Consider the following 17054-nt stretch of genomic DNA (forward strand, 5'->3'; position numbering starts at 1 on the left):
CCGACTGAGGTCACTATGAAGGAAATGATTGACAAAATCCATGGTATCATTATGGAAGGCCACCAGAGTCAAAGTGCGTGAGATTGCCGAGATTGTAGGCATCTCAACTGAATAGGTGAATAATATTTTGCATGAAAAATTGCACATGAAATAGCTGCATGCACGAAGGGTCCCCGATTGTTGACTGTCGATCAAAAATGCATGCGGAAAGACATTTCAATGCCGTGTTTGACGATGTTTAATTGCAATTCTCAGGATTGTTTGCGTCAATTCGTGACTGTAGATGAAACTTGGATCCACCACTACACACTTGACTCCAAGCAGCACTCAAAACGGTGGACAATGCCCGGTGAAAGAACACTGAGAAAAGTGAAGACCATTTTGTCAGCTGGGAAGGTGATGGCCACTGTTTTTTGGGATTCCCAAGGAATTATTATGATAGACTATTTGGAAAAGGGTAAGACAATAACAAGAGTTTGTTTTGCGTCATTATTGGACCATTTAAATGAAGAACTGAAGAAAAAAACGGAGATTGGCACACAAAAAAATGCTCTTTCATCAAGACAGTGCACCGTCCCACACATCAGCTGTCGCAATGACAAAATTGCGCGAATTGAGGTTCGAATTGGTTCCACATCCACCGTATTCTCTGGACTTGGTCACGTGTGACTTCTTGTTCCCATACTTAAAAATTTGGCTTGGTGGGAAAACATTTTCTTCAAACTAGGATATTATCAAGGCTGTCAATGATTATTTTCCACAATTTGACAAAGCCTATTTTTTAGATCTGATGAAAAAAATTGGAAACTCACTGGACTAAATGTGTGTAGACCTCGATGGAGATATTGAGAAATAAAGGTGTTTTTTTAAAAATAATGCGTTTAACTTATTTTTTTTACCAAACTTTTCAAACAACGTTCGTTGCTTCTCTCTTGGCACCTTGTGAGAATACTCCCATGATTTCTCAACTATCTGTCATAAAGCGAAAATCTGATCCTTACAGCCTCTATTTTGCCTGAATCTAGCTTGTTCTTCACCAAGCTTTTCTTCCACAATTCTTCTCAACCGTCTCTCCAAGTATACTTGAGAAACATTTCTTACCAGGAACACTCAATAGAGAAATACCTCTGTAATTCTCACATTCAGTTTTATTTCCCTTTTTATATATGGGTACTATGAGAGCTCTACTCCAATCATCGGGAATTAGTTCATCTATCCAGGCCTTCTGAACTATGCAGTGCAGCCACTGTAAGACTTTTATACCTCCATACTTGAGCATTTCTGGTCGAATATCATCTACTCCTGCTGCCTTTCCACATTTCAGGCCTTTGATAGCTTTTTCTACTTCGAGTATGGATATGTATTTCTGATTGCATGCCTGTTGAGTGTTTTTTACCACTGTGCTATCACTGCTTGTTTCATTTAGCAATTGTTCAAAGTAATTACTCCATACTTCAAGGATTTTTTTTTTCTCCAATTTTCATGTCACCTTTATCATCTCTAATACCTTTCAGCACTCTTTCCTCCATTTCTGAGCTTTTTCAACAATCTCCAGAATATCTTGCCACCTTCTTGATATTTATTTTCTGTTCTTGCTAAAGTCTTCCCATGACTTTTGTTTAGATAGTTTTACAGTATTTAGCTTTCTTATATTTGTCTTGAAATATTTTCTAAGAGCATAAGCTTACTTATTTGGCAGGATCTTTTGATATGTTTTCTTTTTTTCTCTTCACTGCCTCTTTAACTTCCTGTGTCCACCATGGAGTTATGATATTTCTATCCTTGCAGACACCTGACCACATGCCTCTCTGGCTGAATCAATCAATGTTTTCTTCAGAGTTTGCACTGAATCTCCAAGGTTTGATTCCTGTTCTCAAACTCTTTCATTTTTTCTTCAATAATCTTTGTGTATTTTAGTCTACAGTTCACATCTGAGAGCTGCTCAACTTTTATTCACTTTTAAAACTTCCTTATATGTTCTTCTTTTCAATATGAAATTCAATTTTGTCCTGCTCAAGACTAAATGGTGATCACTTCCAATTTCAAATCCTCTGTACACTCTGGTGTCCTGCACCAGGGAGAAAACATCACTATCAACAATAACATAGTCAATGAGACTTTTTATTCCTTGCCTCTTCTCTCCATGTGAATTTGTGCACATTTTTATGTTGGAACATTGTTTTAGTCAGACATACAGACATACATATTTTTGTATGTCTTACAATCATTTCCTAGTCTGCTATTTAGATCTCCAACAAGGACCAACTTTTCCTTTTTCATTATGTCAGTTGCTTTCTCTAAAGCCTCAAAAAAATTTCTCCACTTGTACCTTAGTAGAACCTTCTGTGGGATCATAGGCACAAATAAGTTTCAACTTTTATCCAGTTTTCCATTCGGATAAAAATTGCCCACATCACTCTACTTGATATTGCTAGCTATTCAAGAAGATTAGCCTCATATTTAGTGTTGAATACTGTAGCTACTGCTTCTTTTCTTTGATTGTCATTGCCTGACTATAATATTTTGTATTTATTTCTCAGAAAGATCTCACCAGTTTTGGTCTTTTTTGTTTCAGTCACCCCTATTATATCGAACTGGTAATTATCCAATTCCTTGGCCATTCAGAGTTCAAGATTGATAGTACCAATCTTGAACTCTGGTGATGTTGAGTTGGGGCGTGTTTTAGGATTTGTCTCAGTTGCTGACTTTTCGCTGTTTGTCCTGATTCCCTGGCGAAAACAATGAGGGCCTTGTTTAACCAGGCAATCCCCCAGCCGGCATGAAATTTGTCATGTTGTACCATCATTTTGTATTGTGGTTTAAGCCAAAAGAATACAATTTGGTCGGCTAAATCCCAAATTTGCAGCCCATCCTTATTCATTCAGTATCCAGGTAGATACCTAACAGGGTGCACCATGAGAAGGTGAGGATTGGACATTAGGTCAGAAGCTCTGGTCGGTTCTCCACTTTCCTTTGAAGGATATGTGGAGGTCTTTTCTCAGTTTTACAGCTTTGACCCTTAAGCTTCCTCACACTTTTCTTTTCAATTACGAAATTCAATTTTTTTCTGCTCAAAACTAAATAGTGATCACTTCCTATTTGAAATCCTCTGTATACTCTTCTGTCCTATGCCAGGTGGGAAAACATTGTTATGAACTATAACATAGTCAATGGGACTTTGTTTCTTGCATCTTCTCTCCATGTGAAGTTGTGCACATTTTTATATTGGAACATGGTTTTTGTAATAACTAATCCATATTACGAACAGAAATCCAGCAGGCATTTACCTTTGTTAGTTTTTGCACTTTCTTCCAAATTTTCCCAAATCATTTCTATGTCTTTTCCTTTTTCATTGAGCTATTGAGTATTTTAATTATGACCCTTTTGACAGAACAGAAAGTAGTGAAAGTAGTTGATCATTAATGACCTTATCTATTATTTTGGAGATTATTGAAATAAGTTGATGTGTTAATGGATGAACTTTCATTTCTCTTTTTAGTACAAGCTGGATAAAAACTTAGTTTCATGATGTTGGATACATGTCAGATGAGTATCATTACTTGTAAAGATGATGTACAGGATGGGTGTTAATTCTGCAGCAAAGCACAGCTTTTAGTTAAGCTAGAGTGATAACACTTCGACCAAGGAACTTATTAGTATCAAAGCTATTGAATATTTTAATGATGACCCTTTTGACAGATTAGAAGAGGAATACTGTGGATAGGTTCATGAAATAGTGGGAGGAAATATGCCTTGATTGTCTTGATGCCAAGAGGTTTGCCATGTCTTTAGGAGAGGGTACCATTGTACCATCAGTATGCGTAGGAGGTGGAAACACACAGGCCCAACACAGAAAAGTTGCTTAGCCCACCAGCTTTGAGAGACAAGAATGCTCAACCACCATTTGAGTAGGAGGCATGCATAAGGCATTAGTCTTTTCAAAGTCTGCCTTGGATTTGATGTTTATTTTTCTACAGCTGTTACAGGTCATAGTGTAAGCTGGAGTTTTTAATTTGTACCATTGGATGTATGCTGAATTTTTGTCTTGGACTGCTTTGGCACATTTCTTGGAGAATCAGGTCTTGGTTAGGGGTTTTGAGTGGAACAGGGAATAAAGGCACTTTTTCCCAGCAAAAATAATTTCAGCTATTTGATTAGAGACCATGTGTTTGGCTCAGGAGAGTGGATGCAATAATTTAACCATAGAAAAGAGGCATAGAAATCCTGAAGGTTATCCAAATTGTCAATGTTGTAGCACCAGGGGATATCAGACTGAGATTGACTGCAAGAGGGATGACCTGAAGAAAAAGAAACATGACAAGATTATAGTTGATTTCTTAGAAACAAGCTAATAGTGGTGTATTTTTAGTTGGAGCTTGTTAGGAAAAGGTCTAGGGTGTTGGGAGAATGGTAAAGATTGTCTGGTATTTTTGTAGGTTGGTGAACAATGTATTAGATCATTACTTACAGCAGACAATTTAGCTTCTCTTCCAGACTGGTCTGTAAAAGCAGAGAATGGGAGCCAGTTTGAATTATGGATGAATGTTGAAATTTCCAAGGAAGATTATCTCACTCTTTGATGATAAGAGTGTATGTGAAAGTTTTGAGAGGCATAATGAACTGAAAATTCAATGGGGGTAGCATAACAGTGGATTTCAAAAGATACAGTCTGTATGGTAGTGATGTAGTACATTAGATGTAAGGTTGATACATATGTGATAAAGTTATTGTTAATCATTAAAAAAAAAGGGTAAATAATAACTGTTTTGGTGTAGTGTGATGTAGTAGTGTGTCTAATGTAGCAGTGCTTTATCACTCTCTTTGAATAAGCACTCAAATTTAAAATGGCAGTGATGTAAATACAGGTCCTAGACCAGAAATCCTGTGGTCAGTGTTAATTAGGTACTGCATTAGACCTGCCTTTTTTTCGGAATTTTTATGTATGTACGATTGATGTTCTTGTTAGTCTCTTCTCATCCAAACATCCTCTTTGTTCAAAGTATGAGGGTAGGAGAGTAGGTTTGTTGATAGGCAGGAAAGAAAGGAGAGACTAAATTATACATTTTTGAGGATCCATGAAACTGGTTCAGAGATTCTAGCAGTTTATGGGACTGGCAGTCTACTAATGGTCAGAGTTCTTAGGTGCTTGTATGTTTCAATGCTATGCTGAATCTTCCTGGGGATGAAACCATTCTGTTGCATAATTCTTTGGATAGCATCAGGCTCTAGCTTAAGATCATATAAGTTGGAGCAGATAAGGTGTACTCTATTAAAAATTTTGATGATGCCTGTTTTTTTTGAGTTGGATGATGTTGATGTACCAAGTCTTTATATATAAAGATGGTCAAGGTTGTCTGGAGGAAATTAGTCTTCTAGATGTTCAAGTAGTAACTTGCTAGGGCAGTGTAGATAATAATTAACATATATCTATATATATGTGTGTGTGTATGTGTGTGTTATATACCTGTATAGACCTCTATTTTACATCATTGCTGAGGTGCTATATATTGCCCTAATTTGAACTGGAATGGACTATATTGCCCTAATTTGAACTAGGGAAAGTCTGTTTATTAATGGTAAACAATAACTTTTTTATAAATGTATCAAGATTATGATTTTGGGAAACTTGAGTGCAGACTATTGATTTTTGTTAGGAATGAAGATAGAGCAGTTTCAGAATGTGGCCATATATAGTGAAGATATCATCCACATAGCACACTCAGAAAGATGGTCAAGGTTGTCTGGAGGAAATTAGTCTTCTAGATGTTCAAGTAGTAACTTGTTAGGGCAGTGGAGAGAGGACTCTCCCATGGTGGTTCTTTCAATATGCTTGTAAATAAATTTCATTATTACAGATAGTCTTAATGAATGATGAAACTGGACGATTTGACTGTTTAGAGGAAACATTTGTAGAGTTTTAGCCTATAAGAAGACCCCACTTTTCAGGTCTAATGTTGTGCAGAGGTTAATGCCTGACCATAGAATCTTCTGGCTGAAGACCTGTATTTTTCATCATTGCTGCTATATATTGGGTAGTCAGCTTGTTGTCCAGGTATGACTATGGTGAGATAAGGCGGAGAACAAGGATTATGAATGATATGCTGGCTGAAATGTGCGAGGAGATGGGAGTACAATTTGAAGGAAGAAGTGAACTGTATGGGAGCGATGGACTGCATTTGAGTGGTTATGGTGGGAGTCGCTTGGAGAGACTGCTGCTGGAGGGTAGAGAAGTGAGTACAGTGAGAGAAAATGAATCAGATTAAGCAGGAAGTGATGTGGAAGAGCAGGAGAGATTGAAGAGGTGGTTATGAATGAGGAAGTGAGTGGTATGAGTGTAGAAAATGAGAGAGAATGGCTGTGCAAGAGGAGCAGTGAAATGTGGAGGCTCAGGGTTGACAGGGGTACACAGCGTGAGAAAGGTGGATGCTCCAAGAGGAGGTGAGAGCATGTGTAGACAGGAAAGAAATAGGATGACTTGGGATCAAGAGGAAACAGTTGGAATTGAAAAGGGTTTTAAAATGAATAAGCAGAAAGGGAAACGACCCAAGTCGAGCATGGAGAGATCACATCGAGTGAGGTGGTATCAGTGGAACTAGCTGTAGATCCAGAAATGAGCTGTTGTGTTTGTATACAAATGCTAGAAGTATAAGAAACAAAGCAGTTGAAATAGTTGCATTAATTGCTTCTGTTCACCCAAATATTGTCGGAATAAGTGGGACATGGTTGGAAGAGGACGACATCCTGACAGGAATAGAGATGGAAGGGTATTGTTAGATCGTACTTTGGGATGTCAGTGTTACTTAATTCTGAATATGCCTTATAACTACTTTCTCTGTGGTCAGGGATTGTAAGGTTTTCCCTGGGTAACAAACCCTAACAAATTTATATTTATACTGCACCAGTTAGAGTTATTATACCTTAGATATGTTTGGGGGTTCTCAAAATTGTTGCAGTCATGGCCCCTTCTCTTTCTTATTTGGTTATATCTTTCTTTCCCCTTAATCACGGGGGCTCTGAAAGATATCTTCCAGAGAAATATGTCAGGTTGTTGCGGGAGATGTACAGAAACGTGAAGACAAGTCTTCGGACCTGTCTGGGACAGACAGAAAGTTTTCAAGTAACAGTTGGCTTGCATCAAGGGTCAGCATTAAGTCGTTTCTGTTTAACATTGTGATGGAGGTGGTGACAGAAGATGCGCCTTGGACAATGTTGTATGCAGATGACATCTTTTCAAGAGAAGTGGGAACTAAACTGGAAAGATGGAGAAAAGTACTGGAAGAGAGAGGTATGAGACTGAGCAGAAGTAAGACAGAATATATGTGTTGCACAGTGGACAGGAGACAGATCTGGAGCTGGAAGGAAATGTCTTCAGGAAGGTGAGGGACTTTATATACTTAGGTTCAACAGTGGAAGAAGAAGATGGAGGAGCTGAGAAGGAAGCGGGATGCAGGATACGAATGGTTTGGAGGAATTAGAGGGAGATGGCTGGAGAGTGTTATGTGATAAGAGGGTGCCGATCAATCTGAAAGGCAAAATCTATAGGACAGTAGTGAGGCCAGCTATGACTTATGCTATAGAAACTATGGTCCTGAGGAAAAATAACATTCAGCAGGATGGAAGTAGCAGAGATGAGAATGTTTAGGTGGATGTGCGGTTTGACCAGAAAAGATCATCTGAGAAATGACTATGTGAGGGGAACAGTGAAAGTTACGAACTTAGGAGCGAAGATACAAGAGGTAAGGTTGAGATGGTTTGGTCATGTGATGAGGAGGGAGGATGAATATGTGGGAAGAAGGGTCACGCAGATGTATGTGCAAGGAAGGAGGAAACCTGGGCGGCCAAAGAAGAGATGGAGGGAGCTGGTAGAAGAGGACTTGAGGATGAAGAACTTAGATGTGGTGACAGCCCAAGACAGGAGGATGTGGAGGAGACTCATCATCTACAGTGACCCCACTTAAGTGGGAGAAGCTGCAGAAGAAGAAGAAGAAGATATGTTCGGGGACTCTCAAAATTGTTGCAGTCGTGGCCCTTCTCTTTCTTATTTGGTTATATCTTTCTTTCCCCTTAATTACGGTTCGTAATTTATTGAGTGGCAAATGCTGGTCTCAAACACAAATTTAATACCAGGATTTCAAATGACAAAACATAAAGTTTTATTTTACACTAATAAAATTACATTAAACATGAAATTATCAGTTCTTCTGCTATCTTAATTTGTTTAAACCACATTCAAACAATATCACATGAACATCTCGCATATTAACACTTTGATCATTCTTTAAGAAAGGCATGCACTTGGGAAATTAAGACAAATTTATCTAGACAAAATCTCAGGGGAAAGAGCTAAGGTAACATTTGAATACTAGATTGAGCAAGAATCACTTGACATGGCTCTTCGGACTACCAGTCCAATATTCCTAAAGTTACTCTGACAAATAAATTAGTTTCAGTTTTCCTTGTAGCAGCACTGCTTAACATGTTTTCCTTCAGCGCTCTCACTTAACTTTAGAAAGGACAAAATTGCCTTACCATTTCTGGCTGCTCAATGTTTCACTGAATCACCGCGTGTGAGTCACGTGTGCATCATGGTTGGATCCTTGTTCACACTGCAGATTCTTTTCCTTCCCGTCTCATGGATTCACGTGAACTGAAATTTCGCCGTTAGCTGGGAACATCTGAGGTGCTTGTCTGGGACATCTGGATCCATCAAGGGGAAACATCACGGTTCAGGTTTCAGTTAGACGTGAGCCTTCCCTTTCTAGTTGGAGATCATCCTCACTTCCTACCTCCATGTCTTTCCCTGTTTTCTCACCTCGTGTCCTTCACTCTGTCTCCCACTTTTTTCTCCTCTTTTCTTTTGATCATTCACCTTTTTCTTCCAAGGAGCTTACATTCATGGTCGCATGAGATTGCTTCATTTCGAGCCCATAAAAGAGCTCCTCTCAGAGAATTAGTTAATCCTTGCTTGTAAGGTTCCAATATTGGTTTTTAAGGTCATGCCCTTTAGTCTCTTAGTCATCACGTTTTCTTTGTTTGCTGTAGTTTACACATACGATTCCTTTATTTCTATTTATACACATTATTTTCCTTCATTAAAATTACACATATTAAATTATTTACAATCTTTCCCTTTCAATAAGTAAATGGATATATACTTAATAATTAGATTAAGTATATATCCATTTACTCTCTCAATACACAATTATATGATACACTTTACACTCAATATACAATTATATAATACACTTTACTTTACCCCCCCCCCTTTCCTTATTCTTTCCAATACGATTTTGACCAGCAGTACAGGTATTATCTCTGGTTTAAAGCTCCTTTCATTGTTAGATCACAAATGAGTGTCTGTCTAGTAAAGGCAGGCCTCATTCAATATAATGAAATGTATAATCAAATTAGTCAAGCAAATAAGAAAAGGGTGATCATTATGGGCGATTTTAATTATGGCAATATAGACTGGAATGATGAGATAGTAACTGGAAGTAAAGAAAATGAGTTTCTTGAGTTTTTGAGGGATAACTACCTCAGACAGTATGTAACAGAAGGCACTCAAGAATTGAGGATCTTGGATTTGGTCATCTCATCAGAGGATGTAATTATAAAGGAGATGTGAAATCATCTACCAATTGGTGAGAGTGACCATGAGGTGATTACCTGGGTGGTTGCCAGCAGTGTGAGGACCTCTGTCCTCACACAGCTGGCATCTGTGAGATCTGTGAGAACAGGGTATATGTGGAACTACAAGGGGGGTGATTATGAAGAGCTCAGGAGACAGCTTGCAGGTGTAGCATGGAATGAGGAGTTAGCTGGAAAAGAGATTAATGCAGCTTGGGGGATTTTCAAAAACTATCTAGTAGATGCAATGTCAGGGTGAGAAGGTTAAATAAGGTAGGTGTGAGATGGATGGATAAAGAGATTAAGCATGCGGTACAGAGAAAGAGGGGATTGTGAAGGCAGCTTAAGAGAAGTGGAAATAACCAATTCCATGAGGTCTACAAAGGCCAGGCAAGGAGGGTGACTTGGTTGGTGAGGGTAGCTAAAGAGAGGTATGAACAGCAGTTGGCTAATGAAGCCAGAAAGAATCTTAAGGCATTCTTTCAATATGTACCCAGCAAAAGAAAGAATGATTATGGAAGGATGACATTGATAGGAGAATATGTATAAAGTATGAAGACAGCTGTTGCAGAATGTTTGGTGGAGACACTTAATGAGCAATTTATAAAGATCTTTCAATCTTGTGAATGTGACTTCATGGAGAGATTGAGAGCAGTAGGTGATGGGGTAGGAGAGACTGACTGTAAGTGAGAAAGAGGTGTATGAGGAGTTGAGCAAACTAGATGTAAATAAGGCTGTAGGACTTGATAATATATCACCAAGTATTCTGAAGGAATGTGCCAGGGAGTTGACACCTGTCTTGACATATTTTCTTAATATGAATCTTGCACTCAGTCAAGTCCCTAATGAGTGGACAGAGGGCAAGATTGTGCCACTTCATAAAGGAGGTGATTGAACTCAAGCATCAAACTGTAGGCCTATCTGTGTCAGGGATGTGGTTAAGTTGTTGGAGAAGCTTGTGAGAACTAGGATCCAGAGTTGGGTTAACAACAATGGTATTATCTTTGATGGACAGCATGGATTTGCTAAAGGGAGGTCATGGATTAGTAATCTACTAACTTATTACAACAAAGTGATTGCTTCCTTGGACAGAGGAGAAGGATACACAGTAATATACTTAGATTTCGCAAAGGCTTTTGATAGAGTACCTCATAATAAATTGATAGTCAAACTAGAGCAGATGGGTTTGGATATTAGATTAGTGCATTGGATTGGAGACTGGCTATCTGATAGGTATCAACAAGTTGTGTATGGGGGAGTGATATCCAGGAAAAGGAAAGTCACTAGTGGAGTGCCTCAGGGGTCTGTTTTAGGTCCATTACTCTTTAACTTTTATATTAATCATATAGGTGAAGATTTGGATGGAGATATTCAGTTGTTTGCAGATGATGCAAAGTTGGGACGAACCATGAAGTGCAGTGAAGACGTTGTGGCCTTACAGGAAGACTTGAATAGATTTAGTGATTGGGCATGGAAATGGGGATGTGAGTTCAATGTTACAAAATGTTACAAAATTTTATCATTTCACTGAAGATAATATATAAATTTTAGACTGAAATATCAACTTTCAGAGATAAAGAATCATAAAGATAGTATAGTTATTAGAATTAGAAATGTTAAAAGCAACAAATTTAACGAGGTAGTGACCACTTCCTGATTAAATTAAAATTAAGATTACCACCTAAATTGCTACAAATAACAAGAACAGAAAGAAAATTTAAGACTTTTGTTTATAGAACTAGATTATTAAATGACACAAACATGCAATGGTTATATGAACAAAGAATTAACCAAAATTTAGATAAAATAAAACAAAATGAAGAAATAAAAATAGAATGGCTTAATATAAAAATGATACTAAATACAGCAACAAATGAAAGCTTAGGAAAGAACAAAAAATTCAATTAAAGGAAAAAACAAGATATGGGATGATACATTCAAAGAAATAATCAATATGAAAAAAGAAGCCTACCATAAATGTTTAAGCAGTAAAAGACTAGAAGATGAAATGGAATATAAAAGAATAAGAGCCATAGCTAAGAGAGAAGGCAGAAAAAGACATAGAGAATCATGGAACAAATTTGTTTCTAATTTAGAACATGATTTATATAAAATAAGACCCAATGTATATAAGATTTTGAAACATTTAAGTGCAGATACTAAAGAAAACATAAAATTAAACACCGAAATGAAATTAGAACTATTTACTATTACTATTTTTGACACCTCCAGGGAGTCCAAGACTCATCAAGGAGGACACCTACTCTACAACTCTCCCTCTCCAACCGTCATCCACCAACTGCATTATCTACACCAACGCCATCTGCTGTCCATCCACCACTACCATTTTTACAGACAATCACAAACATCCATATCCACTGCAGGATTCAAACCCCCAGCCTTTTGACTGGAAAGCGGATACGCTAACTACTCGGCCAACCAGGCCTGCAATTAGAAGAATTTCTAAATTTCTATGCAGAATTGTGGACAGATAAATATTTTAAAAAAGATGACTGGCAAACATTTAGTGAAAGTGAAAAGGAAATAACCAAAGAAGAATTAGAAATCAGCCTGAAAGAAACAAGAAACGGAAAATCACCTAGAGAAGATAAGTTAGATTCAGAATTATATAAATATGCAGGAACAAGGTTCAAAGAAAGACTCCTATTATTTTAAAATAAAATCTATTCAACTAGTAACCCCCCAATAGAAGAAAAAAGCAATTGAAAAAAATCCCTATCTTTAAAAAAGGTAGTAGACATGACCCTAAAAGCTATAGAGGTATAAGTATACTAAATTCCTGTTTCAAAATATATAGAAGAATTTTAAATAACAAAATAAAATATTCTGAAAACTTTATTTAGAAGTACAGAATGGATTTAGAAAAGGATGATCATGTATAGACTGGCCTTCTGCTTAAAATTAATAATGAAGAAAAGAAGAGAATACAATTTAGAAACACATATTACATTATTTAAGTTAAGCGATATTGCATCCTATATTGTTTCATAGCCGAATAAGAAACTCAAATAGTTTCATGCTGAATATAGAAACTATATAAAGTTTGGCGAGTCCAAGCGTAAGCAAATACCTGGATAGTGCAACACCTAACCCATTTGGTAGTGCAACACTGAGGCAACTCATAGTAAGGGTTCAGCAAGCTCCATTCACTATTCTTGGTATTTACCCATAATGTGAAACCCAGCTCCTAGGAGCTGTATTGCTGTTCTACATTATGAGAGAAAGTCACTACCCAGACCGGTTTCAATCTTTATTGAGGTCTCATCAGTGAGTAGGTAGACCTAGTTAATACCAAGTTTGTAGTGAACAGAACTTACATATCCTACTATAAGAATTGCCAAGAAGGTGTCCTAATAAATTACTAATTATATGAAGAGCCAAAGGCTTCAATTCGGCGACGTGAAATTATTTAAGTTAAGGGATATTACATCGTATATTGTTTCATAGCCGAATAAGAAACTCAAAGAGTTTCATGCCGAATATAGAGTTTCTTATTTGGCTATGAAACAATATAGGATGTAATATCCCTTAACTTAAATAATTTCACGTCGCCGAATTGAAGCCTTTGGCTCTTCATATAATTAGCAACATATTACATTTATTGACTTTGAAAAAGCATTCGACAAAGTTGAAAGAATCATTTTGTTTAACATATTAAAAGAAAGACAAATACCAAATAATATTCTGAAAGCTATCATAAGTATATTATCAAATACAAATAAGGTTAAATCATGAGTTATCATATACGAGAGAGATAAGCCAAGGAGTCCAACAGGGACGTCCCCTTTTACTAACTCTTTTTAATATTTATCTAAATGAAATAATAATAATAAAATGGAATAAAAATTTCCATTTCCGATGACCAAATAATAATTACAAATTCTGAAGATAACTTACAGAAAAGTATTTTAAATTTAAATGAGATAGCCAGAGATTATGGAATGATAATATCAACAGGAAAAATAAAAAACGATGGCCTTTAAAGGACAAGATCCAGCAAGAACTAAAATAGTAATAGATAACAAGATTTTAGAACAGGTGAATTGATTTAACTACCTAGGATGTATGATTACATATGAAAATGAAAAAGATATAAACCTAAAAATTACAAAATATTTAAAAATAACAGGTGTAATTAACTCTAAAAGTATACATTAGCCCTACCAGTCCTATTGTATGGAAGTAAAATCTCGACAGATAAGGCACCCTGCAAGAGGATTTGAATAAGTTAGCTAGATGGGCAAATGAATGGGGATTTCGGTTTAATGCAGCTAAATGTAAGGTCTTGAGGTTTGGGAAACATCGATAGGACACTGCATACTCTATGGGAGGAGTTATACTGGAGGAAGTAGGGGAGACAAGAAATCTGGGTTTGATGATTGATAGAAACCTGAAATTTAGGGGACATATTGCAAAGGTGGTGAAGGTAACACAGAGGATTGCTGCAATAATGAGAAAGACACTGACCTGCAGAGATAAAACAGTTATCATTCCGTTGTATAAGACCCCGATCAGACCACACTTGGACTAGTGTTCTCAGATTTGGTCCCCAGGATTTGAAGGGGATAAATTAACCGTGGAAAGGGTACAAAGGCAGATAATAAAGATGGTTTCAGGACTGTACAATGATAGTTATGAGGATTGGCTGAGGGAATGTGGATTGCAGAGTTTGGTGGATAGAAGAAGGAGAGGTGATATGATTGAGACTTTTAAACTGTTGAGAGGTGGTTACAGGGTTGACACTGGGGAGTTCTTTTGCTTGGTTGAACAGTGGGAAGGAGTGATGACAAGAGGCCATCCCTGGAAGTTACGAAAGGAAACTGTGAGCAAGAGGGTGAGGAGTGGTTTCTTTGCATGGAAGGTGGTTGAACCATGGAATGCATTGCCTGATGGAGTGGTGAGAGCGAGAACGGTCAATGAGTTCAAGGAGTGGTATGATAGACTTTGTGTTTCTTAGGGGGGGCACCTCCCCTTGATGAGTCTTGATAGACTTTGTGTTTCTTAGAAAGACCTCCCACGATGAGTCTTTTGACTCCATGGAGGCCTGAATAATAATAATAATAAAGCAAAAAGACAAAGATTAACAGCTGAAATGAAGTTGATGAGAAAAACTGCGTCATGTACTCTAATTGATCACAAAAGAGACGAAGAAATTATGAAATAATTAAACCAGGAATCAGTAATAGAAAAAATTAAAAAATATAAATACAAACTGATATAACACATTGAAAGAATGAAAACAGAAAGATTACCAAAACAAGCTTTAAATTACAAACCGTTAGGAAAAAAGAAAAGCAGGCGTCCTCTTAAGAGATTCAACGATGACTTGATGACTTCAAAGGCCAGAACAGGCCACTCTAGGCATGATAATGATATGTGACTTGTATCATGTGAAATCCATTTATGTTTTTCTATCTATTTGAATTATCATTTCACTGAGGATAATATATAAATTTTAGATTGAAATATGTGAAGCTGTATTTGATGAACTTACAGAGATAAAGAATCATAAAGATCAGTATAATTATTAGAATTAGGAGTGATAAAAGCAACAAATGAAGAATTATTGAGCCAAGCAGATCATCTAAAGGAGATTCTAGGTTCTAATAATCTTTGGTATGGGATATCATAATAATCATCATATGATAGAATGTGGCAAGCTGAAGCAAGTTGTAGTCATAGAGGATGCCATTTGATGTGATGAATAACAAATTAGTATGGATGTCCGTAAGTGGTAGTGCACATCATTAATTTTAGCATTGGGACCCCAGATAAGTTGATGTGGAATTTTTTATGTAGAATTTTGTTGGATTGTTTGGAATATATTTGTGTTATTTTTAGTTGCATTTTTATATTTTTAAAATCTGGTTGTGCCCAGACTCTAATCTAAACACAGCCTCCACAGTACCCCCTGCAAGTTGCCCTATTTAGATTCCCTCCATGCATGACCTAGCAGAGTAATTAGCACCAGCAGGATTATTCGTCAGCTGATCAGGAAGCTTCCAGAAACATTACTAGTGGATTTGGAACTGTGTGTTATCTAGCAGTCAGCCTGTAGAAAACTGCTTCACTGCTGTGACCTCGAATGGAGGTGATGCTGGCTCCATAGTTCTCCATGTTGGCTTCACATGGAGAACTATGTTATTTCTTCAGACCTGCATTGCATGTGTGAAGAAAGGAAGAGGACAGGAACTGGAAATTTTGCTCTGGAAATGAAACATAGCAACAACCATGCCATGCCTCTAATAAGCATAGTCATGATTTTTCACTAGTGATGAAAGTCATCTGCAACCTAGAGGTCTAATTGGCATTTCCTGAAACCATTAATTGTATGAATGTACTGAAAGAAAATTCTCTCTTTTTTTTTCTTTTTTTTTTCAGAATGATCTTTATTATTTTGAATGTTTTGGAAGCAATATTTTAATTTCTAATTTCAGATTTTATTCATGCACGTATCTGTTTGTTGTTTTTCAGGGGCTCATGAAACATATTGGATGTTAACTTTCAGTTTTGTCGTGGCATTCAGAAGATCAATTTTCAATACAAGTATAAATGGTAATAAAATGTTTTGAGTAGAGAGTTTGTGATTATCTACTAAATTGTTTAATTTTTCATCCATTAATACATTCTTTGTTGAGAGACATTAAAGATATATTTAATTTTTTTTTTCCTCTCAAACACTAACCATAAAAATATTATGACCAGTCTTCTAATAGTTCATAGCCTCTGTTGCTGCCCAAACTGCCACATTGTAGTGGTGTGTCATGGACTAAAATAAGACTTGAATGTTGCTGGAGGTATGCTGTATTACGTCATGGGATTGCTTTCTGTACACTGGATCTGTGAGTTTTGAGGGTAAGAGGATTCAAATGCCAGACTATTGATCCACATAATCCCAGACATGTTCTGTGGGATTTATACCTGGAAGTTGCTGTCATGTTTATAAGCCACTTTTGAACAATACTGGTACACCACAACATATTATCCTGCTGGAACACCTGTGCCATCTAGTCTCCATGAAAGAGATGTACCTGATCAGTACAAGTTATTTTCAGTATTCAGTAGGGTCTAACAGATATCAAGGTCCCATGAGTTTCTCTATACCAAAAAGCTGCTGCTTGCCTATTTCTGCTGGACATTGGGCTGATTCCTCTTCGTGGCTTTTCACTTAACCCTCAACTTACTATTCACATTATAGCTGGAAGCACGATTCATCCAAAAAAAGCAACTTTTTTCAATTGTTCAATAGAACTAATTATAATATATCGCAGATGAAAAGTTTAAATATCATTGTCATTGATTAGGTGCAGGCATGCCTAATTCGGAAACCCATACAGAGGAGGCTTGCCTGTTTCTGCTGGACATTGGGCTGATTCCTCTTCATGGCTTTTCACTTAGCCCTCAAA

At 37.0% G+C, this 17054-nt stretch overlaps 1 protein-coding gene across 5 annotated transcripts in view; it reads left to right on the forward strand.

The window, feature by feature from the left end:
- LOC150100546 (protein transport protein Sec61 subunit gamma) overlaps window positions 1–16225 on the forward strand; it is an 81723-nt gene extending 65498 nt beyond the window's left edge. For all 5 annotated transcript variants that reach the window (XM_090401501.1, XM_090401502.1, XM_090401500.1 and 2 more), the window contains exon 4: window positions 16123–16225. In XM_090401501.1, coding sequence (XP_090257627.1) covers window positions 16123–16132 — 10 coding nt within the window. In that variant the 3' untranslated portion in view covers window positions 16133–16225. The remainder of the gene's footprint in view (window positions 1–16122) is intronic.
- The last annotated feature ends 829 nt before the right edge of the window (window positions 16226–17054 follow it).

The sequence above is a fragment of the Typopeltis vanoorti genome, chromosome 12 (assembly GCF_054136105.1).
Source record: "Typopeltis vanoorti isolate ZY-2024b chromosome 12, IOZ_Tvanoo_1.0, whole genome shotgun sequence".
NCBI lineage: Eukaryota > Metazoa > Arthropoda > Arachnida > Uropygi > Thelyphonidae > Typopeltis > Typopeltis vanoorti.